This window comes from Muscardinus avellanarius, assembly GCF_963383645.1.
Source record: "Muscardinus avellanarius genome assembly, chromosome: 2".
NCBI lineage: Eukaryota > Metazoa > Chordata > Mammalia > Rodentia > Gliridae > Muscardinus > Muscardinus avellanarius.
Genome location: NC_137787.1, coordinates 73867178 through 73893532, shown reverse-complemented (window position 1 = coordinate 73893532; position 26355 = coordinate 73867178). Strand labels below are relative to the sequence as shown.

At 34.3% G+C, this 26355-nt stretch overlaps 1 protein-coding gene across 7 annotated transcripts in view; it reads left to right on the top strand.

Moving 5' to 3' along the window:
• SLC4A10 (solute carrier family 4 member 10) overlaps positions 1 to 26355 on the top strand; it is a gene marked incomplete at both ends in the record, with an annotated part of 320758 nt that overhangs the window by 198481 nt on the left and 95922 nt on the right. For all 7 annotated transcript variants that reach the window (XM_080689857.1, XM_080689854.1, XM_080689856.1 and 4 more), the window contains 2 exons: positions 4183 to 4343; positions 16555 to 16743. In XM_080689857.1, the coding sequence (XP_080545983.1) occupies positions 4183 to 4343; positions 16555 to 16743 (350 nt within the window). The remainder of the gene's footprint in view (positions 1 to 4182; positions 4344 to 16554; positions 16744 to 26355) is intronic.

Genomic DNA, 26355 nt, shown 5'->3' with positions numbered 1-26355 from the left:
TTGCTCTATATTTGGAAAATTTTCTGCTATTACTTCCTTGAAGAGATTGTTGATCCCTTTGGTATCACTTTCTTTTCCCTCCTCTATTCCAATTATTCTTAGGTTAGCTCTCTTAAGATGGGCCCATATTTCTTCAATGTCAGATTCCTGCTGTTGGATATCTTTTTCTAGATTAGAAACTATGCATTCATTTTTGGATTGCTCATCTTCTAAGAGCGAGATTCTGTTCTCCATGTGGTCTAATCGGTTGTTTGTGCTTTGAATTGAGGCCTTTACTTCATTAATTGCATCCTTAATCTCTTTTTGGCTCTCTCTGAATTCTTTTCGAAGCACCTCTATTATTTCTACAGTTATTTTCCTGATTTGATCTTCTAGAAATCTCTGATTTTCTGTTTTATCAGGTTCTGATGTTGTGGGGTTGTGCACATTCATTACTTCAGTGTTATTCCTCTTTCCCATGATTTCGGAGGTTTGTGCCTTCTCTGGGTTCTTCCCTTGGGTCACTATGGCTTCACTTAAGGTGCTCTGGATCTCGAGTCTGTATTATCTCAGACCCTACTACTCCTTTACTGGGTTGTATCACAGAGTCTCTGACCCAGGGAGTCGATAGAGGCTGCTTTAAACTATGGGGGGTGCCAGGTTGCACGCTCTCCTATGGTGTGATATCTCTGCCACCACCACTCCCTCACTGGGTCAAGTCCCAGGAGGCACAATACTGGGATTTCTCCTCTGTGGCCCGCAATTTGACTCACTGTTCTTGAGTACGTAGATGTAGCTGTACTGGACTCGGTGAATTCACTGTTGCTGCCGCCGCCGGTGGCAATATGGCGCCTCTGTCACGCCCTCGGCCATGAGGCTGGCGTATTTTTTCTTCTCTGGTTTTGATTTCCACTCTGAATCCCTGCAGCGTGTGCTGAGCTCAGCCACTGGGAGCTTTAAATGCTGTCTGCGCCAAAAGATCCCGCCTGGCTGTTCCGCATCGGCTCACCTGGGCTTGCTGTAGCCGTCCGCTGAGTTATCCGCTGCCGCCGGCAATATGGCGCTGCTGCCGCGTCCTCGGGCATGAGACCGGTGTATCTCCTCTGTGGCCCTGAGCTCTGTTCTCAGTCCGCTTTCTCTCTGGAGCCTGGTGGTTTTTTTGTTTTTCTGGTGATGGTGTTTTCTGGCTATGAAAGGCGCTCTTTTTGTGGTAATGGAGATTGGTTGTTAGCAGGACTCTTAAGCCCCGCTTTTCTCGGTCGCCATCTTCCCGGAAGTCGAGCATGAACATTTTTAATCCTGAGATTGGTTCCAGACATGGATGAAAATAAAAAGCTAAATTCGGTTTTGCTATGAGCATTTGCATAAGATCTTTGAACTGAAAAGGACCATGGTGGGAAATGTGCATGGAGTAGGAAAAAAAAAATTAGAAAAAGTTGGGGTTGAATCCTGGTTTGACAAGGGCACTGGCTAGATGTTCTTTGGCGGATGATTTAACTTGTTGAATTTGTCTCATCTTTATTCAGATGAGAAAACTGTGTCCAGGAAAATTGAAAGACTTTCCCTTGGTCACATGACTGTGGAACACAGACAAATCCAAAATGTTTTTTTTTAATTCTTAACTATTACACAGCACTTTCTACAATATTATTCCATCTCCATTTGTACATTAGTAAATTAATCCTAGTTGGATATGGTGGCATATGCCTGTAATCCCAGTATTTGTGAAGTTGAAATAGGAGGATTGCAAGTTTGAGGCCAGCCTTGAAGTGTAGCTTGGTGGCAGAATACTCCTGGGTTCCAGTACTTTGAAAAAAGTGAGAGAGAAAGAGAGAGAGAGAGAGAGAGAGAGAGAGAGAGAGAGAGAGAGAGAGAGTTGACCTTTTAGGATATTAACATTCATAGTGTGACCCGGATCTTACATATCTGATAATAAATACTAATTTATTGTAATTATTAAAATTATATTCACTCCCACCAGTAATTCTAGTTCGGATTTTTGTGCTGGCATGAACAGCTAACATGATGGGCTATATCAATTGGGATTTTCTGAATTACACTATGAAATATTCTACAATCTCAGTGGTTTAAAACCACAAGAATTGCTCCTGATACATTTCTATCATGGATCAATGCAGGTTCTGCTCATCTTTCCACTGTAGTTACTTAAAGATACTGGTTGATAGAGCAGCCTCCATCTTGAATATTATTGGTTGCAATGTCAGGATAAAAGAGAGCTCAGTGGGTCTCATGTTGGCAATTAAATATTACCATTTAGAAGTGACACACACACATAATTTCTGCTTTGAACTCATTGACAAGAACTAGTCACAGTGAGATGGACTCGCCCAATTAATGGATCTAGTAGTGAGTGACATCCTCATGTTTACTAGAAAGAGGGGGAGGAGTGGTTACAGCTCATGAACAATACTAATGACCAGTGCATGAGTTATGAGGGATTATGTCTTTGTGAAGGGCTGAAAAACTAACATGAGGAACTCCCATGTAGAAAAATACCATTCTATATAAAATTGTCAGTCTTGAGGAAATACTGTCAGTTATTTGGGTACATTATTTCAACCTCTGTGTGTCCTCTCTAGGTGTTGCTTTTCTTTTCTGAGTGTAAACTTTTGACAGGCAGAGTTATTCTTCCCAACCACTTTCCTTTTTGCTTCCTAACCTTTTATTTCTGACATTCTAACACTTGAGATGAATCCACCTGCACAAATAGAATACTTTCTTGATCTCTCTTTCTATTCTGTACATTAATTGTCCTGACAGACACTTCTGGTTAGTTACTTGCAGCTGATCCATTTGAATCCTTGCCTAGTGACTCCAATGTATTTGTTACCTGTTGGAGTTGGGTCATTTGATTATCTAAAACAGCAATACAATACTACATAGAGAACTTTGGTGATATTGGAGAGTAGGGCCACAAATGAGTAAGGACAGAGGAAACAAGATAAATGGCAGGGAATGAGAAAAGAGAAAGGCAGTTTGGGTTAGGATTTATTAGAAATGGTGGCATTAAAGTGGTCCCTGTTGGAATTAAAGGGCAAATCCCTAAATCATTAAATGGGTGATTTCAGAGTAGTCAACTAATTGGTTTGTCTTTCTCTTCTTTATCTTGCCTATAATCCATCCCAGGTATTACTTAGTATTTATTTCACTTCAAGAACACAGTGACCTCTTATTTGACACCATAATATCACAGTTTTCCTCTTGTCCATTTCTGAGAATGGGATCTGAGCTCAGTTCTCATATATTCAGTGCCTAGGAAGTAACTATCACTAGCTTGCATCCAAACAAGACTAATAAAGGACTTTTCCTATAGAATAAGCTTCAAATTATATTAGCTTTCCTAAAATTGGTTTGAGACCTGCCTCTAAAACAAGTATAGTTTCATTTCCTTTTTCAACTTGCATTATCTTTCCATAAACAAGTATGTTCTCTTTGTTAGTTCTACAGCAGTCATGATGACCACTGGCACTTCCGAGCTAGACAAATGAACAATAACAAATGACTGAAGCCAGGCATGTGGAACACACTTGTAATCCCAGCACTTGGGAGGCAAGAGATTGGAGGGTCACAGTTTTGAAGCCAGGCTCAGCCACTTGTGAGATCTTCAACAACTTAGCAAAGACTTGTTTCAAAAAATAAAAATAACCCGGGCGTGGTGGCGCATGCTTGTAATCTCTGCACTTGGGAGGTGGAGACAGGAGGGTTGTGCAGGTTTGAAGCCAGCTGCGCTGGCTTAAGAGACCCTGTTTTTAAATAAAATATAAAATAGGTCTGGGAGTGTAGCCTGGAGGTAGAAGGGTTTCCAGGAACCCCAGTAGCAATAATAATAATAATAATAATAATAATAATAATTATTATTATTATTATTATAATGAAAAATAAAATATGACTGAACGTCTAGCTCAGAAGTACTTAAGTTCAATCCCTAGTACTAAAAACAAATAAAAAACAATAACATGAGCTCTCTTTATTTTCAGTAATCTTTCAATTACAAGAAGAATTCCTTGTAAAAGGAATTAAAGTGAAATAAATGGAGTAACTTGGACTAGCTTATACATAGTTCTGAAACTCATGAAACTTAGAAGTAACAAAATATTTTTGTTTCTACCTCTTATTGTGATAAATGGTAATTCATCTACAATATAATATTCAGTGTGCTAATAGGAATATGTATTGGTGTAGGTGGTTGAAGTTTGAAGAAGATGTGGAAGACGGAGGGGAGAGGTGGAGCAAGCCCTACGTGGCTACTCTTTCCCTGCACAGCTTGTTTGAGTTGAGAAGTTGTATTCTGAATGGGACTGTGCTGCTGGACATGCATGCCAACAGTTTAGAAGAAATTGCAGGTATATCTTTTCTTCCTTTAGTCCTTTTTGTTCTCATGGGTTTTGGCTGATTTTTATTACTCTCTTTTCCATATAATTTCGTGCCATGCATATGTTAATTTTGGAAAATAAATGATCTCAATCTGTGTATGGAACCTTAAAAGTAATTTCTTTCTACTCTTTTACTTGAGATAAAAACAGTTGAATCTCAAAGAGATGTGGTCTAGATTGTCAGTGGTGATTCTAGAGTAAGAACCTAAATATACTGACCCCTGTTCAGTATTTTATTTTTCACTATTATATTTAGACTGTCATTATTAGAAATTTGAAGAAAAAATTACTGTGACAATGATTTTCCAATATTCCAACACATGAAATGACCAAATAAAAATTTCAATAATTTGGAAAGATATTGGTTTAGGAAGGGCATAGAAAGATAAAACTGTTTATTTTATGGAATTAAATGGAATTAAAGCTTTTACAGTGCAGAGGAACACAAGGGATGCAGGTAAGAGTGTTTCATACTTTAATCCTATGTCTACTCCCTGGGATGAATGATCTGCATTGGAATTTTACTGTGTCCGGCACTGTAACATGAACAGTTGTATTTATGAGCTAAATCACTGTCATGGAAGTAGAATTAAAGAACTTCTGTACAATGTGTCTAGAAGACACATTGTAGTAAACACAAAATAGTACAAATATATAGGAATCAGTTTTGAAAGAGTATAAATGAAATGATCAATGGATATTTTAACAAAAATAAGGAAAAGACTGAGGCAGCTTTTAAAAATTTTTCTAGTTTGGAAAAAAAAGCATTTCTAGATGGGATTTATTTATGAAATAGAAGAACTAAAGAAGACTTTAATATCTTAATTATATATTATAAAGATGAAAACTACAATTATGTGTGGCTTTTATATAACATAGGAGAAAATAAATTTGTATTTAATTTTTATTCAAAAATTATGTATCTAATATTCTCCAGGTCCATCTATTTTCCTGCAAATTACATAATTTTATTCTTCTTGATTATTATGTAAAATTTCATTGTGTGAATATTCCAAATCTTATAATCCATTCATTTGTTGGTGGTCACCTAGGTTGGTTCCATAATTTGGCTATTGTGAATTATGTTGTTATCAACATGGATATGCATTTATTACTATAATATTCTGATTTCAGTCCCTTTTTAAAGATACCCAGGAGTGGCATTATATCATGGATTCATTTCCAGTTTTCTGAGAATCTCTACACTGATCTTCATAGTGGCTCACTAATTTGCAATCATACCAACAGTATAGAAGAGTTCCAGTTTCCTCATATCCTCACCAACATTTGTTTTTTTTTTTTTTTGACTTTTTGATTCCTGCCATTCTGATTGGAGTTAGATGAAATCTCAGTGTAGTTTTGATTTTCATCTCACTCACTGCTAATGATTTTTTTTCATGGATCTATTTGCCATTTGTATTTCTTCTTTTGTGAAGTCTATTTAGTTCAGATGCCCATTTTCTTTTATGTCACTATCACTGTGAACTACATCATGATTTGAGACTATAATTCACCAATAAAAGTATAGGAAAGAATGATGTATCTCATCTAATCTATGGATCAGTCCCATGGAATAGTTGCCATTCCCATTGGAACTATATTATCATGTTCCAAATCTATCAAAAGGTCTCTCATTTTAAACCATGTTCCTTTTCTTAATCACCTTTACAATGATTGATTTGGGTCTTTTGTGCTGATAGGCATGCCATGCTGCAATACATGAGATAAAAAGAAACTATGGAAATAGTATCCTTGCTCAAAATATTAAGAAAAAGCATTCAGAAACGTAAACAAACCCAACCCTACCGAAGCCAGGAAAGATAAGCCTTCTTCCTTAAAAAGAGGTTACCTATAAAGAGCCTAAAGGACTGTGCGAAGCTTTTTGATTCTTCTCCCTTTTCTTTTTCTTTTCTTTCTTCTTCTTCTTTTTTTTTTTTTTGATGGAGCTGAGGATTAAACCCAGGGATCTTCTACACCTCTGAGCCACTATACTCCCAGCTCTATTTAATCTTTTATTTTGAATTAGGGTCTCACTAAGTTCCTGAGAGCCTTGCTAAATTGCTGAGGCTACCCTGAACCTGCAGTCCTTCTTGCTCAGCGTCCTAAGCATTGGAATTACAGGCATCTGTGCTACCACATCTGGCAGGACTTTGTAAAGATTAATACAGTATAATTTTCAGAAAAACAGGCTATATTGACAGTTTGTACTAAATCAAGACTTAAAGAAAATGGTCAACTTAGAAATTAACAAATTTCCTAAGAATACAGGAATTGTAGCTATTCATAATTTCTTTTTTTTTTCTTGAGGTACTGGGGATGGAACCCTGGGGCATTCTACCTTTGAACTACACCCCCATCCCTATTTTTTAGTCTTTTTATTTATTTTTTAATCAGAGTCTCATTGAATTGCGAAGGCCCTCACTAAGTAGCTGAGGCTGTCCGCGAACTGAGATCCTCCGGTCTCTGCCTCCTAAATTCTGGGATTACAAGTGTGCACCGCCATGCCCGGCCTTCATAGTTTCTTAATTTTACATTATAGCATCTTGCTGCTACCCAATCAAATATTTTATATTAGCTGGGCAACTTGGTGAGACTTTGTTTCAAAATAAAGAATAAAAAATAGGGATGGGGATATAGCTTGGAGGTAGAATGCCCCTGGGCTCCATCCCCAGTACTGAAAAAAAAATTTATATTCTTATTAGGAACAAAATGGCCGAGATTTTCATGACATTTGGACATTAAAGAAGCATAACTTTGCATAAAAAAGGAAGCATTAACTTTGCATAGTTTCTTTTTGGTGCTGATAACAAACTTGGGGCAAAGTATTGTTATTGTTGTACGTATTTCATTAATATAACAACTCATATTCAGAAGGTTAAAGGTTTTTGCCTTAAGGATATTTCTGCTGTATAACTCACAGATGGCAAAATCTTTGACAAAAAGGATCATTTTCACTAAGTTTTGTATTGGCTATATGAAATGAAGTCAGATTCCTCAACCTAGTAAAATTAGTCTCAGAACATACTATTTGTACTTTTACCAGGCTTTAAATTTCCTAACATGCAATTTCCAATGCTCTCTTTAGAAAGTTAGTCATCCCAGGAAATCTAGTAACTGGACTAAAGTGTTGTTCATTTAATCAGCTTGGTTGTTTTATTGTCTAAAATCATATTTCTTTCCCCTAACCCTGGCCTCCTCCTCCAAGTCCAGTTTTGTAGAACATGTGAAGGTGAGTTGTGTTAAATCTAGCCTTTTCAAGTCAATTACAATCTCTAAGTCTATTCTTACAATGAAAGTAGTTCAATGGAAGCTTGATACCCCAAATAGCTTTTGAGTATTCTTTCTGCCTTTCTAATTAGTCTGTGTCTTTCTGCCTCTGAAGTAACCCAACTTGAATGTCCCATTTTCAGCGTAGACACCTTGTAAAATGCCATTCAAAATACGTCAGTAGCTTAGAGCTAACATCAGATAGAAAAATACAATTACTGATATTTGTATTGATCATTTTTACCTTTAATTCCTTTTCAACTCTTAATAAACAATTCCTCCCACAGAATAATTATAACTTGACTTCTTTAAACTCAAAGGTACTTATCTCTGCCCTCAATAAAATCTCATTAAAGTATGGTCTTCCTCTAGCTTATAATTACTTTCTTGTTTGTACTTACTGCGATTTTCATGTTATGACAATCGAGTTGTAATATGCTTTACCTCTTCAGAACGTCTAGTGTGGCAAAGAATTTTCACATCTATTATTATATCTTTACAGTAAACTCATAATGTAGAAAGAAGCTGTTTGCCCCATTTAAAAAACAGATAAACAGAAAGTAATGTATTAAAGGTATACATTTGCAGAGAAGAAAATAATTTCTTTTGATTAGCCTATAGTCATAAGTTTTCTTTTATACCATTTTATAATAACTTGTGGCCATAATGACTAAGAATAAGAACTGGTATTTTTTCCTCTCCACCTACTTAGCATTGTTTTTTCTTTATGTTTGGCAGTTCTATACCAGGGACATTCCTAAGTTATTAGTTTCAATTTCTAAAAGCAAGAAATAGTAGTTTATCTTGGAGGACTCTAGACCCTGTACTGCAGCCCTCTTTTCCAGGCACTCCTAGAAGAGGAACGTGTCCTAGATATTGTTTTGGAATGATTAGGGATTTTTATGTCAGTGTTATATGTTTTTGACAGGCTCAGATAATTCCTTAAAGAGATTTCCGTAGATTTAGGAGTGGAAAATCCCATTTGTATCCAGCAGGTCTGTCAAAAATTCCTGGTATAATTAAAGTTGGATTTTCTTTTGGATAAAATTAATTTAAAATGTATCTATTTCCCAATGTTTCAGAGAACTCAGGAAATCTAAACTTCAACCTTCATAATATTACTTAACCTTTTAAAATCCAATTTTTTCAGACACATTTTCTTACCATGATTTATTTTGATATAGAGATTGATTGTATTAAAAATGCTTCCTAATTATATTCATATACATTAAAGGCAACTTTATGGTCTATGTTAATCTCTTTGAAATTCAGCACCATAAAGACTAAAAATGGAAATATTCTCTTTTCAGTGTGAATACTTTACCCTGATTCTGTCAATGAGTTAAGCAGAAATGAAAACCAAACTAAAGTTAGTACCATGGACAAATTATCAGTCACAGCTCTTGACTCACTAAAGTAACTTTAGTTGTTTAAATTATTTCATTGAAGGATAAATCCAGGTTGTTTCACTGAATATAATATGCACAAATGTTGTATGGCAATAATGTTATATTTAAAAGCATGTTTATATTATGAGAGTTTTTGGTCTAGAATGTTCTGGTAGTTTGTGCTTTTAGTACTAACCCTGTTGTTGCTCCTGTCAACCAAAAACTAGAATTTGGAAATTTTGGTTTATCACTGCACTTCAAATGTCTTTACAAATTAAGACAATGGGTTTTTAAAGTATTTATGTGATAATTAATATTCAGAAAATCTCACAGACTTTAAGGGCATTTGGTAGTCAAGATGGATTGATTATGATAATTACCTAATTAATTAGGATAAAATTTATTTTTATATTTTGAGGCCTTTTGTACACAATGCTAATAATTTTTCTAGCACCTGTTTAACATTAGAATAGTGTGACCTATTTATCCCTTTCCTTCTTGTTTCTTCTCTTATAGAGATCCTGGCACTGTGCTTTTTGGCAGACTAGACTGTATCATTTAGGCATCAGAGCCGGCTGGGATTGTAGGACTTGACTCTGAGCCCAAAGCCATTATGATCCATTAGCTTTTCCTTCTCTTCAAGTTACTACTGCTATATATTGTAGTTGTGAAGAGAACACTGTGATTACTGAGTCAGATTTCTTTTGATACTTAAATCTCACCCAGTATATCCTTAAGGAAGGTTAAATCTTCCAATTTCTTGATATATTGACTGATGCAGTAATATCTCATAGGAGTTGACTGTATTTTTGTGTGACTAATGAACAGATAAGTATGCTTCTAAGTATGTACTTTCTCTTATGTAACTGTATGAAATAAAGACCTTATTTCCGAGAAACTGAGGCTAGCAACCTATGTGTTTTTGTATTGCTCAAACCAAGAAAGATTGTGGTTTAGTAAAAAATGGAAAACTATAAACACATGTATGATTTATTTATGATTAATTTTGATTCTGATTAAAATATCAAACTGGGAAGTCATTGCATGATTATGAATAGAACTACCTTATAATAATGGCATAGTAGTGTTTTAATGACCTACTTTATAACTTATATTATGAACTATATAATGCATATTTTATATGTTTGTCAGTTTCAGCAGTGTTTCAGTGTAATGTCATGTAGGTTGAAAATTTATCACTTCTTTTAAGTTAATTCAGAAGTATATAACTACTGATTTTCAAAGAACTGACATGTTGATTTAAAATTATACTATAGTATCATATATTTTCAAAATTGAAAGGGACTTTTGCAATAGTTAGAGTGGCTAATGTCCTAATATTCAGCATATATATTATGACTAACTTCCAAATATTCATTTTTACCTCTTCCTATGCTAAACAGAAAAGAGACAGAGGAAACTATATCTCATATGCCAAATATAGCCTGCTGCCCTATTTGTAGGGCTTTTGAGCTAAGAATAGTGATTATATTTTATATGGTTAAAATAATAGGAGAGGCTGGGCGTGGTGGTACAAGCTTGTAATCCCCATGCTTGGGAGGTGGAGACAAGAGGATTGCACAAGTTCAAACCCAGCCTCGCTGGCTTAAGAGACCTTGTTTCCAAATAAAAATACAAAAATAGGTATGGGAGTGTAAAACAGAGGTAGAAGGGTTTCCAGGAACCCCAGTACCACCCAAAAAATTAATAATAATAGGAGAGATGATTGTTATTTTGTAATGTGATCATATTAAATTCAAATTTTAGTGTCCATAAAAAGTTATAGCAGAGCTGGGTGTGGTGAAGTTTGCCTATAATCCTGGTACTTGGGAGGCTGAGACAGGGGGATTGTAGATTTGAGGCCAATCTTAGCACCTTATAGAGGCCCTGTTTAAAAAAAAATAGGGCTAGGAGTATAGGTCAGAGGTAGAATGCTGGTGGGCTCAATTCCCAATAATGCAAGCAAGCAAACCAACAAAAAACAATAAAACCAAAAAATGGTTACACTGGAGTACATCTGTGCTCATCTGTACATATGTTATCTGCAGTTGCTTTTGTGCTACAAAGGTATCGTTTTATACTTGTGATAGAGCTTACATGGCCCATGAAGCCTAAAATATATAGTATCTGGCTTATTCCAGATAAGGTGAGTCTACCTCTGGTGTAGAGAATTAACGCCAGAGTGAAGGGCAGTTCTTGATTAGTTCAAACCCATCTCCATCATCAGTGACTGGTTCAGGAGAGGCGGGGCTTTGTCAGTCTGATTTAGGAGAACATTTTTCTGTTCAAGGGCTGGAGGCAACCTTTTTTTATGAGAATGTCACAAAACAGTTAATTCAATTTTTCACTGGACATGAACAAGGATATATTTCCTTGTTTCTAGCAACCATTTTATAGACATAAGAAAAATCAGCTTGAGGTTAAAGCCTACACCTAGGGGGGGGGGGAAGCAGACAGAATCACAAAGAAATGGAATTAGAGTTAGCCTAACTTTAGTCTTTCTGTTATGTGAGTCAATAAAATTCATTACTTTAGCTGATTTCATTTGCATTTCTGTTTTTTCTTTAGCTTTTATTTATTTATTTATTTTTACAAATTTTTATTGAAAATAAATGGTATACATTTAAACTATACTTGGTGCCCTCTCCTCCCCCACCTCCATTTTCCCTTCCCCCTCCCAACAATGATTGTCCAGGGTAACCATACCATATTCATACTTCTATACATATTCGGATGTAGACCCTCATTAATCAAGATCAGCCTTCCTCCTCTCCTGTCTTTCCATTCAAACTTTGCTGAGATTTCCCCTCCATTATCTGGAGTCCCTCTGGTATTTCCTATGTTCCTTAGTTTGGGCATATTAGAGGAAACATATGTCCCTTCTCCTTCTGTGCTTGGCTGATCTCACTTAACATAATGCTCTCCAGGACTTTCCATCTTCTTGCAAATGACATGATTTTGTTCTTCTTTATGGCTGAATAGAATTCCATTGTGTATATTTTCCATAATTTTGCAATCCATTCATCTGTTGTTGGGGACCTGGGTTGGTTCCATATTTTGGCTATTACGAATTGTGCTGCTATGAGCATAGGTATGCATATGTTACTGTAGTTCTCTGATTTCAAGCCCTTTGGAAAAATACCCAGGAGTGGTAGAGCTGGATCATATGGTGGATCTATTCCCAGTTTTCTTAGGAATCTCCACACAGATCCCCATAGTGGCTGAACTAGTTTGCACTCCCACCAACAGTGTAAAAGGGTTCCTCTTTCCCCACATCCTTGCCAGCTTGCCACTCTAACTGGGGTTAGATGGAATCTCAGTGTAGTTTTGATTTGCATCGCCTTGATGGCTAATGATGTAGAACATCTTTTCATGTATCTATTGGCCCTTCGTATCTATTCTTTTGTAAAGTGTTTATTCAGTTTAATTGCCCATTTCTTGATTGGGTTGTTTGTTCTGCTAGTGTAGAGTATTTCGAGCTCTTTGTATATTCTGAATATTAGCCCCCTATCAGAGTGGTGGCTGGTAAAGATCTCCCATTCTGTAGGCTTCCTCTTTAGGTTATTAATGGTTTCCTTTGATGAGAAGAAACTTTTTAGTTTGATGCCATCCCTATGTTAATTTTTGCTTTAATTTCCTGAGCTTTGGAGGTTTTGTTGAGAAAGTTACTGCCTGTGCCAATATGTTGTAGTGTTGAGCCTATGCTCTCCTCTGATAACTTCACAGTCTCTGGTCTAATTTCTAAGTCTTTGATCCATCTCGAGTTGATTCCTGTGCATGGTGAGAGGTAAGGATTTAGTTCCATCTTTCTACAAACGGATAGCCAGTTCTCCCAGCACCATTTGTTGAAAAGGCTGTCTTTTCTCCAACGTATGAGTTTGGCCCCTTTGTCAAAGATTAATTGACTAAAGGTGTGTGGATTTGTTTCTGTATCTTCTCTTCTAATCCACTAGTCAGTATACCTGTTGTTGTGCCAATACCATGCTGTTTTTACTACTATTGCTCTATAGTATAATTTGAAGTCTGGGATTGTGATGCCTCCTACATGGTTCTTATTGCTGAGAATTGCTTTGGCTATTCTGGGTCTTTTCTTTCTCCATATAAAGTTCATGATTGATTTTCCTAGGTCTATGAAGAATGTTTCTGGTATTTTAATGGGAATTGCATTGAATCTGTAGATCACTTTTGGCAGAATGGCCATTTTGATGATATTTATTCTGCCTATCCATGAGCATGGGAGATCTTTCCATCTTCCAAGGTCTTCTTCAATTTCTTTCTTTAATGTTTTATAGTTTTTATTGTAGAGATATTTTACATCTTTGGTTAGGTTTATTCCTAGATATTTTATTGGTTTTGAGGTTATAGCAAACGGAATTGATTTATTTCTTTCATTGTAGATTCATTGTTGGCCTAAAGAAAAGCAACTGATTTCTTTATGTTGATTTTGTATCGTGCAACTTTGCTGAATTTGTCAATCAGCTCCAGAAGTCTTTTGGTTGAGTTCTTTGGGTCTTCCAGATAAAGTATCATGTCATCTGCAAATAAGGATAATTTAATTCCTCTCTTCCTATGTGAATTCCTTTGATTTCCTTCTCTTGTCTTATTGCTGCGGCAAGAGTTTCAAGGACTATATTGAAAAGGAGTGGTGATAGTGGGCATCCTTGTCTTGTTCCTGACTTTAGAGGAAATTCTTGCAGCTTTTCCCCATTCAATATAATGTTTGCTTTGGGTTTACAGTATATTGCCTTAATGATGTTGAAGTACGTTCCTTCTCTTCCAATTTTCTGCAGTGTTTTTTTTTTTTAACATGAATGAGTGTTGAATTTTGTAGAATGATTTTTCAGCATCTATTGCTATGATGATGTGGTTTTTGTTCTTGGTTCTATTTATGTGGTGAATAATATGTATTGATTTGTGTATGTTGAACCAGCCTTGTTTTTCTGGGATGAAACCAACTTGGTCATGGTGTATTATTCTCTTGATATGGTTTTGAATGCATATGGCTAGTATTTTGTTTAGAAGTTTTGCATCTATGTTCATTGAGGATATTGGTCTGTAGTTTTTCTTTCTTGAGGTATCTTTATTTGGTTTGGGGATTAATGTGATACTGGCCTCATAGAAAGAATTTGGGAGAGTTTCATCTCTTTCAATTTCCTGGACCAAGTTATGAAGTATTGGTATTAGTTGTTCACTAAAGGTTTTGTAGAATTCAGCTGGAAACCCATCTGGGCCTGGGCTTTTCTTTGGTGGAAGAATTTTTATTGCCATTTCTATTTCTTTGGTTGCTATTGGTTGGTTTAGGCTTGTTATATCCTCTTGGTTGAGTTTAGGTAGGTTAACTGTGCTTAGAAATCTAACAATTTCTTCCATGTTTTCTAGTCTATAGGAGTATAAATTTTTAAAGTAGTTTCTGATAATCTTTTGAATTTCTTCACTATCTGTGGGGATGTCTGCTTTTTCATTTCTAATTTTAATAATTTGAGTTGGTTCTATTTTTCTTTTGGTTAGGTTAGCTAGGGGTTTATCAATTCTATTAATCTTTTCAAAGAACCAGATTTTTGTTTTGTTGATTCTTTGAATTTATTTTCTTCTCTATTTCATTTATTTCTGCTCTAATTTTAATGATTTCTTGCTTTCTGCTGGCTTTGGGAATAGACTGTTGCAGTCTTTCTAGGTCCTTGAGTTGTGTCATTAGGTTCTTTACTTGGTGATTCTCTGTCCTTCTTATGTGGGCACTCAATGCAATAAACTTTTCTCTTAATACTGCCTTCATAGTGTCCCATAGATTTTGGCAAGTTGTGTCTCTGTTTTCATTTGTTTCCATAAATTTCTTTATTTCTTCCCTAATTTCTGCTCTTACCCATTCATCAATCAATAGTGTATCGTTCAATCTCCATGTATTTGAATAATTTCTTTTCAGTTTCCTGTTGTTGATTTCTACTGTTATTCCATTATGGTCTGAAAACATGCAAGGAATTATATTACATCTTTTGAATTTGCTGGTGCTTTCTTTGTGTCCCAGAATATGGTCTATTTTGGAGAAGGTTCCATGGGCTGCTGAGAAGAATGTGTATTCTGTAGTTCCTGGCTGAAATATTCTGTAAATGTCTATTAGGTCCATTTGGTTCATAGTTTTCTTTAGTTCTAAGGAGTCTTTACTCATCTTTTGCCTTGAAGATCGATCCAGTGGTGTGAGAGGCATTGAAGATCTAGGCATGTGAGAGGTGTTGCAGGTCTAGTGATGGAACCCAGGGGCATTCGACCTCTAAGCTACACCCCTTGTCCCATTTTTTATCTTTATTTTGAAACAGGATCTCACTAATTTGCAGAGGGCCTCACTAAGTAGCTGAGTCTGTCCTCTGGTCTCAGCCTCCCGAATGTTGGGATTACAAGTGTGTGCCACCACACCCTGCTTCTGTATTTATTTATTTATTTATTTATTTATTTATTTATTTATTTATATATATATTTATTTATATATTTTTGCAGTACTGGGGTTGGAACCCAAGGACATTGTACCTCCGAGGTACACCTCCAGCCTTATTTTTTTTTTATTCTTTATTTTGAAACCGGGTCTCACAGAGTTGCAAAGGGCCTCACTAAGTACCTGAGGCTGTCCATGAACCACAATTTTCCAGTCTCAGGCTCCCAAATGCTGGGATTACAAGCATGCGCCACCACTCCCGGCTAGTTTTTTTTAATTTTTGAAACAGGGTCTCATTGAGTTGCAAAGGGCCTCACTAAGTAGCTGAGGTTGTCCGTGAATCTTGATCCTCAGGTCTCAGCCTCCCGAATGTGGAGATTATAAGCATGCGCCATCACATCTGGCTTTGCATGTGTTAAAATCACCATGAATTCCAAACAGTACATTAGGTGTCTAAGTCATTGGCCTTGCCAAAGACATATGAGATAGATATTATAATTTCCATGTTACAAATAAGAGCACTGAGGGTTTCAATTTTGCAGGGTCACAAAACTAGACTATGGTAGAGTGACCCAGGTCTGTTTCATGGTTCATTTTCCTTACACACTGAAAGAAAACAATTTATGGATAATTGTGCTTATTTTGAAATCTTCAGTTCTTCAATTGGGCAGTAGAAGCCAGTTTACCGTGATTTGCTTTACATAAATATTTTAGTGCCTCAGCTGAGCATGGTGGTGCATGATGGAATCTCAGTAATTGAGAGTCTGAGACAAGCTGGAGGAGGCCTCAGCAACTTAGCGAAACCCTGGGGCTCAGAGATAGAATGCCTCTTGGGTCAATCCCTGGTACCAAAAAAAAAAAAAAAAAAAAAAAAAAAATCCATCAGAATTATTTATTTAAAATTGAGTGGTTTATAATGTGCACCATTTCTATGAAGGAAAACAAACTATGTATTAACATCATACTAACAGATTTTCAAAGCAATCATTCCTGTTTTAAGATGCAGTATTATTCAAGGGGTGCATTCATGGACCCAGGAGTTTATTGCTAGCATATGAGTAACAGGAAAGCTGACATATGTTCTTTTGCCTTTCCTTTTCAGATATGGTCCTTGATCAACAAGTGAGCTCAGGTCAGCTGAATGAAGACGTACGTCACAGGGTTCATGAGGCCCTAATGAAACAGCATCACCATCAGAACCAGAAAAAACTCACCAACAGAATTCCCATTGTTCGCTCCTTTGCTGATATTGGCAAGAAACAATCAGAACCAAATTCCATGGATAAAAATGGTAAATGCTTCTTTATTGTGCCCTTTATATCTACCATAGATCTCTGAGATATCAAAGTGTGTCTAGGTCTTTAAAACACATTTTATTTGAAATGTTTTATGTAAATTCATTTTATTGTGGCAGAAACATTTATTTTCATGTGCATAACCATATAACATAGCCTTTCAAGCATCGAATTTAGAGATTTTCATTATAGAATGTAAGTTTCTTGAAAAGCTAGTGGAAGAATGTAAAGAAAGCATATGTAATGAGAATTTGTAAATTTGAATGCAGCAAACACAGTATCTCTGGTATCCCCAACAAGGTCTTAGTATCTGTCCAATAGCTTGGGAAAAAATTCTGTGTTTCAGCTTATCACTTAGCGTCAGTGGAAAAAGATGCTGTTTTCATGTTGTACATGATCAGTGAATCTCATTAGAGATTGTAAAGACCCATGGGTGCATCGCATGTTGCTCTTTCTGCATGTATGAAGCATGATTTCACTTCGTGGGCTCATTATAATGCAATGGAGCATCTTCAGGTCCATGGACCATCCTCACAATTCTTCATATAGCAACATAGATGACTACTATCATTTTTTAGCAATCATGACTTACTTTGACTTATGCATTGGACTATTTTTTCCTTCCTATAGTCTTTGTTCTTTTCTTACATCCATCCATCCTTCCATCATTCACATTAAGGAAGTTGCTTAGAAATCTCTTGTTATTGTCTATATTTTCCATTATCTTATAAAGCGAAATGGAGGTACTGTGAAGATAATACAAATTTATTAATCTTTTACCAGCTCTCTTAGTTTTCCAGTTCTAAAAGATAAAAATTAATGAAAAGTATTTTCAAATGCTTCCCTAGAAAGACTGTTTTCTATAAGTGAACTAAAGCATATGTGTTAACAGCATGGACTATATATGTGATTTTACTCCTTTTACAAAAGCTCCAGAGATGCCCAAAATACAAATGTATGATACCGGATTTTCTCTAGACTTTGCATTGGGAATTTTCATCAGTTTTCATACTATTTAATCAAATATACACAAGCAAATATAAAAGAAATGCTTTAAGGTATAGACTCAAGTTGATTCAGGATATAGGTCTAATTTCTAATGGCAAAGTTATTTTTTAAATACTTGTTTCATTTTTAAGATTTTTCAAAGATTGAGTATGAGTTATTGGTGCTATAGAGAAAAATCTATAGTTCATACATAAAATTTATTAAAATGTGAAGAGTACTTTATGATATGTATCAAATTGTATAACAGATTCCATTGGACATTCTGAGGAAGAGTCTAACTCTTCCAATCACATATTTCAAATATTCATATTTGAACCTAAAATGTTGATATTTGAACCACAAAATTGGTTGAAAATATGTAATACAAATTGACAAAATGAATCTTTTATTATTTGAAAAATTATACAAGTTATATATAAATGTGGTGACTTTATTATTCTTATAATGCTAGTATTTATTGAGTTTGGTACTCTCAAAGAAACTGATAAAATCTTTTCTAATTTTGACTATGGGCTTATGTATATATTAATCCAAAAAGCTTAGAAAAATATACCAATGAGCTTAGCTTGGTGGCAATACCTGTTATCTTAGTATTTAGGAGGCTAAAACAGGAGGATTGCAGATTCAAAGCCAGCCTCAGCAATTTAGTGAGCCTCTCAGTAATGTAGGGAGACCCTGTTTCAAAAAAAATAGGGCTGGGGGATAGCTGTGAGGTAGAATGCCTCTGGGCTCAATCCTCAGTAAATCACACACACACACACACACACACACACACACACACACACACACACACACCAATGAACGAACTTTCCAAGAATTCAGGAACATTTTGGTAAAACAAGTGTTTGCTTTAATTTCATCACTTTTACTGGAAACTAGATAATAAAATGTGTATCTATAAGAAAGACCTGTGTTTCTTCAAAATGAGTCAATGATTTTAGATTGTGAACTAGCTAAAATTTATACCTCAAATTTCATTGGGGATAATATTTATATATAAAAATTTCATTCTATTTTTGTTGTTGTTTTGAGGGTAGAGGGATAGAACTTACCGAATTGACCATTTATTACAAATATCAAACAGACTTAACCTACTCTTACTGATTGAAACTTCTGTTAACTATAAGAAGAGATGCTAGAATTATAGCCATGAATATAAAGTCTACATGTAGATGCATATAGGCACAGGGTAATATGAGAGCTTACTTTTTGTCTTATTCAGGAAATGGCTTCGTTTTTCCAAAAAATAGGATCTGAGTGATTCTCTTGCCATCTGTATGATCAGCCTTTATCTGAACACATACAAATCTTTTCAGGGCTTACATTCGGGTAATAAAAACTTGGAAACACTTATAATAAGATTCATATATCCAATTAAGTATTGTTGTAGGCTATGCTGTCAGAAGTGGTTTTCTAAGCCTAGGCTTATAACACCTCCTTATGACTCTGTTTTGCTTCCTCACACACTTTACATAATTATGTGTGTTGAGAATTCTGAAAATATGTATAGACTTCACCAATTTAGAAATAAATCTCCTACTCAGAACTGAAGAAAAGTGCTAAAGACCTTTACTACTAAGGTTCTCAATCTACTTATGAACTCTTAAAAACTGACAAACTCTAGATAAACAAACAAACTTAAATTCATAACCATAAATATAGATTTGACACTGGGTTTCAAAACATGCAATAGAGATTTAAATTTTTTGGTGCAGTAGTACAGAGAGATGCAAACGGATTTAAAAACATACAAAAGAGTAAAAATAATATTCTTACTTAAAAATCTTTTCAGTAAATATTTCACACAAAAAGATTGAACATTTTTCTTTTAAGATTGTAGAATAGGAATTAAATAGAATGAAGATTTTCTATAAACTTGACAACAGAACTTATTTTATTTCAACGCAGAGATAGAAATAAGTTATCTCTTCTTTGATGTGATTTTGCTTTAGGGGCCAAGCAATTGAAGTACTTTGAAAAAGTGAACTGATGGTTATATAAAGAAGTCTGAAGGAGTTATTTAGAAAAAAAATTTCTGCTTTCTTAATTGGATAGTTCTTTGAGTATGCTACTCTGGCAGAACTTCCCAAGGTTAGCAGTCAAGATAGTATATTTTCTTGTTCCTCTCTTCCCCACGTCTACATATTTTGATCATACCTTTTAAGGTAATTTGTTATAACCTCACCTCCAAATAGACTGGTTTTCTTTTTTGTATAATATTTTCTTAGTAATCCACATATTATCTCCAGTTAAGAGGCAGGATGTTATGGATTTATCGTGCATTTTTAATGCCACCATGCTGTGTTTAACTTTCACTTTTCATTAAGCATCAAAACTGTGAGAATTAAATGCAGATTCTGATGTTTCAATAAAAAGTGACAGTTACATTTGGCAAAATGACAGCAAAAATAATAGAAAAATAATATCTATGCTGACATTAGAACCCTGAGAAGGGTATGGGTGGAAAATAATCAAAGTAAATATATCAAGGGTATTCAAATACTTTCTTGAAACTAAAACTAAAACTTATATTAAGTGATCTAGAAAGAAAAATATATTAAAATTTGTATTTATTATTTAGGTCATGTATTCACTTACCGAGACATTTGGATTACAAACCTATCATGTTATTACTTTTGTGATAACATTTGTATTTTAAAAAATAAATTGAAACTGTTATTTCCCTTAGGTACAGGGTATCTTCATTCTACTCTATCCTTTACTAATAATTTCTAACTTTTTCTTTACTTCACACCTATCTTTTCTCCCTTCTAATTAGAATACTTTGTAATTATATGGTATATTTAGAATCTCAAAAAGAATTACAAAGCAGGAAGTCTCTAGTTGTCTATTCAAAATCATAGGTTACTAGAGAGCATTTAGATTTGGAAGGATGTGCTAAGTGTTCACTCATTGGACCTGAGTAGATTTATCTTTTAAAGCAATTTACATATACTTATTGTGAATGTTTCTAATTGTTCTGGAAATTTAGTTTGCTGTCTTATAATCACTTCTTTTTACAAATGCTGTACTTTTTATTTTGAAATTTATGATGTCTTTACATATAGATATTTATGTTGTTTTTTAAATGCTATGGTCTCATAAATAAGATACCTGTGCTATATTTATCCCCATAATGTTCTGACTTTGAAGAAAATGGTAAAGCTCAAATGAGGATTTTTAGAATTGCTTGAGAGAAAGCATACTAAAAGATTCATGTAGATGAAAGAATTAAACATCATTTATTAAAGATGATATTTTCTACTGTTCCAAGATAATTAAGACAATATTGATGAGTCTTCCATTACTGATTTTTTAAATATCAGGGTGACATCTTAGCAGAAAATGTATTTCTAAGATGATGTGCTTAAATTTGTTAGTTTTTATATTACATTAATTATTTTTAAGCATACTAACTTTTCTCCAAGTTTAATTATGTGCATATGTTTCATGTTTTTAAAATGTAGCTCACCTAGTCAACATTTTCTAAATATTTAGCCCTTCTTTCTTCATGTTTTCTATTCCCATGAATAAATGTATTGTTACACATATATGTAACTTTGTCATTCATCTTTATATTTCTTTATTTTGCTCTGTCTTGTGTCTGTCTCTAACAGGCTCATCTCATCTCTGTACCTCCCTCATCTCCTACCCTTTGGGTACTCTAAATGCGTTGAAGGTTTCTGAGGTAGTGTAAACCAGCTTGGTCTCTAGGTTAATAGTAATGTACCTCCATGTCTTCATCCCAGTTTCCTTCTACTAGACATGATTTGCAGTGGATTAAACAGTGGCAGACAATGATATACTTAAGCAATATCTTATTCTATGGATTTGAATTTGGCCCAATAATACTTGAAAACTGCTATTTTACAATAAGTATGGAGTTTACTTAAAGAAGAAAACTATACACAAAGACTTAAAGTAATATAATACCCAACATTAATTTTGAGAATCTTTTGACAGTTTTTTATATTTTAATAATACTTTCATGACTTAAAATCATGAAATAATTTTTCTGATGTAGTCTCACGTTCCTTTCCTACAACTTTATCATGAAAGAAATGACTATGCCAACCAACAATTCAATTAGTGAAAACTTTATCATGTGCCAAGAAGAAAAGCAGGGCTTCCATTTTCTAGTTAGTGATCATTCAAATTACTCTCAATTTTCTCTCACACTTGCCCCAGACCTTTGATAATTAGCCCTAGAAAGATGCATGGGCTATAATAATTTTTAATGTAATTCCTCCTTGGTGGTCCAAAGAAAAAATGAATTCACGACTCAAAAATTAATTCTAACAGGTATTCATATGAGTTTTATATAATATATATTTTACTGATAAGATTAAAACAAATATTATAATTTTTTGTTAAAATGAAGAACTTGTTTCAGTCAGAAAATATACACATACGTCAAGTAAAGAAGCTTAGTGTTAGGTTTCTCCAGTGTTTACATTAGTCACAAACACTAGTATTAAATTAATAATTTTTACTTTTCATCAATTTTTCAATAATTACACTGAATGTAATAAGTTTACCAAGTTAATAAATGTCCCTTTTCCCACAATAATCTTTAGTCCTCAAAATTACTTATTTATCAAAGTTAATTAAACACTGTGGTAACATTCATTTCTAGGCAGTTATCAATGCACAAATGGGAGGTAGTATAAAGATAGATAAAAACATTACTGTTTGCAAACATTGTAATATAATAATTAGAAAAGCTACCATGAAAAAGTAGCATCTATAAGGCTTTTACACATGTGTGAATACTAAACATTAACTTTATACTAATTTTTTTCCTAAAAAGAAAAATTCCTCATAAATTATTTGTTGTTCAGCTAGAAAACATATTTACTTCTGGTGAAAGGAAAATTCTACATCTGAAGATTGTCATCTGTGGACTCGTACCTTAGATCAAGAAAGTTAGAGATGTGCTTTCAAATCCCAAAGTTATAGCCCTTATAGCTGGGTGTGGTGGCGCACGCTTGTAATCCCTGCGCTTGGGAGGCTGAGACAGGAGGATCGCGCAGGTTCGAAGCCAGCCTCAGCTACTATGGGAGGCTCTCAGCAACTTAGTGAGGCCCTGTTTCCAAATAAAATATAAAATAAGTTTGGGAGTATATCCCGGAGGTAGAAAGCCTCTGGGTTCCACCCCCAGTATCACACACACAAAAAACCCCCAAAGTTATTGATTACTTTCATGTAATAGTATTTAAGTCCATAAAATTCATTTTGAAATTCAAACTCATAATTTTTTAAAGTTGGTAATAATTAGAATAAACTAAAGAAAAAAGTATTCAGACAAAGATTATAATTGGCAGCAGGAATATAAAAGTTTCTTCAATATATGAGGTTTCTAGTACTTCTGTCGACAATAAATTATGTGTGAAACTAGTTTTATACACACAACAAATAAATTTTTAAGATTTTTAAAAGGCTTCTACTTTTTCTAAATAACCCCAACCAAACTTGTTAGTTTAATATTAAATACTAATACCTATGCATTTTTTCTGTATCTTGCCAAATTATCAAAACTACTTTGAAGATATATACACTTAATGTGTATTGTTTTGTTTTAATGGAACAAATTAATGCACATTTATAAAATAATGCTAAGCCGGGTATGGTAGCACAAACTTGTAATTCCCGCACTTGGGAGGCGGAGATAGGAGGATCATTGCAGGTTCAAAGCCAGCCTCGCAGGCTTAAAGAGACCCTGTTTCCAAATAAAAATATAAAATAGGTCTGGGAGTGTAGACCAGAGGTAGAAAGGTTTCCAGGAACCTCAGTACCACCCAAAAATAAATAAATAAATAAATAAAAATAAAAATAATAGTAATAATAATAATAATTTATGAAATGCTCATTTAACATTGCAGGACTTTTGATGTGATAAATATATTTAAAATTTGTGGTTTATATTTCTATAACATAGGCTGATAGTTTGCATGCCTCCCTGACATTAATGTACATTCTATGCACATATCTAGAATGTAGAAACAGTAAGAAATTTACTATTATCTAATATGTCTCCTGCTAAATCCTCTCAACTATGTCATTCACTATCACTTTAAAAATTCAAATAAATTCAAAAGTCACTTTCTTATTTATAACTTTATAAAGTAATATTTTTAAAATATTTTATCATCTTAGAACAATAACATAGAGCAATAAGCCTCAAAGTACATTACTATAATTACTATATAAAATAAATGTATTATGTACTAAAATTATTTGCAGGAGTAAAATATAAATGCCAGTATTTAAGCCACATTTTATAAACTGAAGTGTACAAATAAAAACAAAATATTTCTTCAAAGTTTTAATATATTTTTATTCTGATTCAGTCTCTTCAAAGTCAATGATTTTTGCACCAGGTTGTCTTCCTTTTTGTACATATATGCTTACAGAATTAAATAAATTAATTATTCTCCCATGTAGGTTTATGCCAATGAAATAAATTATTGTAAGAAAGCAGATACATATTTATTTAATTTTCTCATGACTTGTATTTCACCATTCAATTTCATGGAATGTTCAATAAATTTGGGCTTAAACATATCTAATGTTCTAATTCATAAAAATATAGAGAAATGATGTGAAACTGGTGATTGAAGACATCTGTTAGTAGCACAAATGCATTATGTAAAAGGTTTTTTAAAAATTAGTTATTATTTTGAGAATGGTAAATTAGATGGCTGCTAATGAACAGTTCAGTCATAGCTGCACACTGCAGTTAGAAATGGGAGAATGAAAATTATGTGGCTCATCTGACATTTCTGTGGAGTTCATAAACTTCTCTAAATATGTTATAATCAGGACTTGCATGCACGGTTTGATGTACACTTGCATTAAAAAGTCATTTTATTTTTTATCTTCACCAAATATATTATTCTACTTTTTAATGAAAGAAGAGACATTTAACCTATAAAAATTGTAAACCTATTACTCCCTGACAGTATAATAATTTTAAATAATAAGAACTATGCCTATTAGTTAATGGTTCCTGACGGAGAGACTTAGTAATCCAAAAAGCAGAATTTTTTACTTGAGTGTAAATAGTGTTTTTAATTGCATTTGGTGATTTCTAGGTAACAATGAGTAAGTGGGCTTTCAGGAGACAACTTAAAGAGAATTTTTTTGGTAAATAATATAGGAGTTTCTAGAAGTTTAGATACAGACTGCAAGAATTGGATAAGAGGAGAATAAAAGGGCCCTTTAGCTGGATGTGGTGCCGCATGCTTGTAATCTTGGGAGGCTGAGACAGGAGGATCCAGGTTCGCAGCCAGCCTCAGCTACTTAGTGAGGCTCTTTGCAACTCAGTGAGACTCTGTTACAAAATAAAGAGTAAAAAATTGGGCTGGGGTTGTAGCTTAGAACTAGAATGCCCCTGGGTTCCATCCCCAGCACCACAAAATAAGGGAGAACTTGAATGAATTTGAAATTTTAGTTAGACAGAAAAGCTCAGCAAAAGTATTTTTTATACTTTGATTGTACAATATAATTTTACATCATAATGAAATTTGAAGTAAAACATACATATATGCACATCACACAGTGCATTTTCACTCCCCCTTGTTTCTTCTCTATACCTGTTAGTGAGATTGGTAGTAAAACCATCTTGTAAGGACCAAACTGTTCTTGAACTGTGCCCTTTCTCAGTCCTCATTTTCCTCTTTCCCAACTCCCTTCTCCAACCCACTTCCTACTGGTGTCTCCTCCTCTGGCTGAATTGCCTTTGCTTCCTATTTTCTCTGGAGTTCCACGTATGGCAGAAAACACCTGATCCATGACTTCCTGAGACTGGCTAATCTCACTTAGCATTATAGTCTCTAGTTCCATCTGTTTTCCTACAAATGACATCATTTTGTTCTTCAAAGAGAGTATTTCTGATGTCTAAGATTGATGTAGGGGCAATATTTTGAAGACACTGAGTTAAAATCTTATATATGGTTAAGGCTTCAGAGTTGGGTCGTCATTGTTCATTTCACAGCAAAAGTGAGAAATGAAAATGGAGAAGGTTAGGGAAGAAGAGGGATGTGTGTGCAGTTAAGTAAAATTGGTTAATTTTAACTATTTAATTGCTAATTATGGAAAGATTTTAGAGGATTTAGGATTGCAAAGGACATTTTATAGTTAGTAAATGATAGAATTTAACTTTTTCTAGTCCCTCTTAAATTTCCAGCTCTACCATCTACATAACTAATATCACCTTCCCTATAGTGTTCTCTTTGGGAAGAGAACACCAAAATAAGTGTTGGTTACTGTCAACAGAAAACTAATATAACTCAAGAGTATTGATCTTCTCTTGAATAGCAGACTGATATTACTTACTTATATGCTGATATGCTTAGGTAATAGTCACAGGTACAGAAATGATGACGACAGGATTCATATTGGAGAAAATAAAGATATTTCTAACATAAACCCTAATATAGAAATTTCTAAAAGTTACTGTTGAAGAACTTATTAGTTTGGCTTTTTAGATTCAATAGAATATAAACATATGCTTGGTAATTTTCAAGCAAATATTCATTTTTAGGATTTATATTCTTTAGTATAAGCTAAAAGCTTAATAGATAGATTTTTATACATGC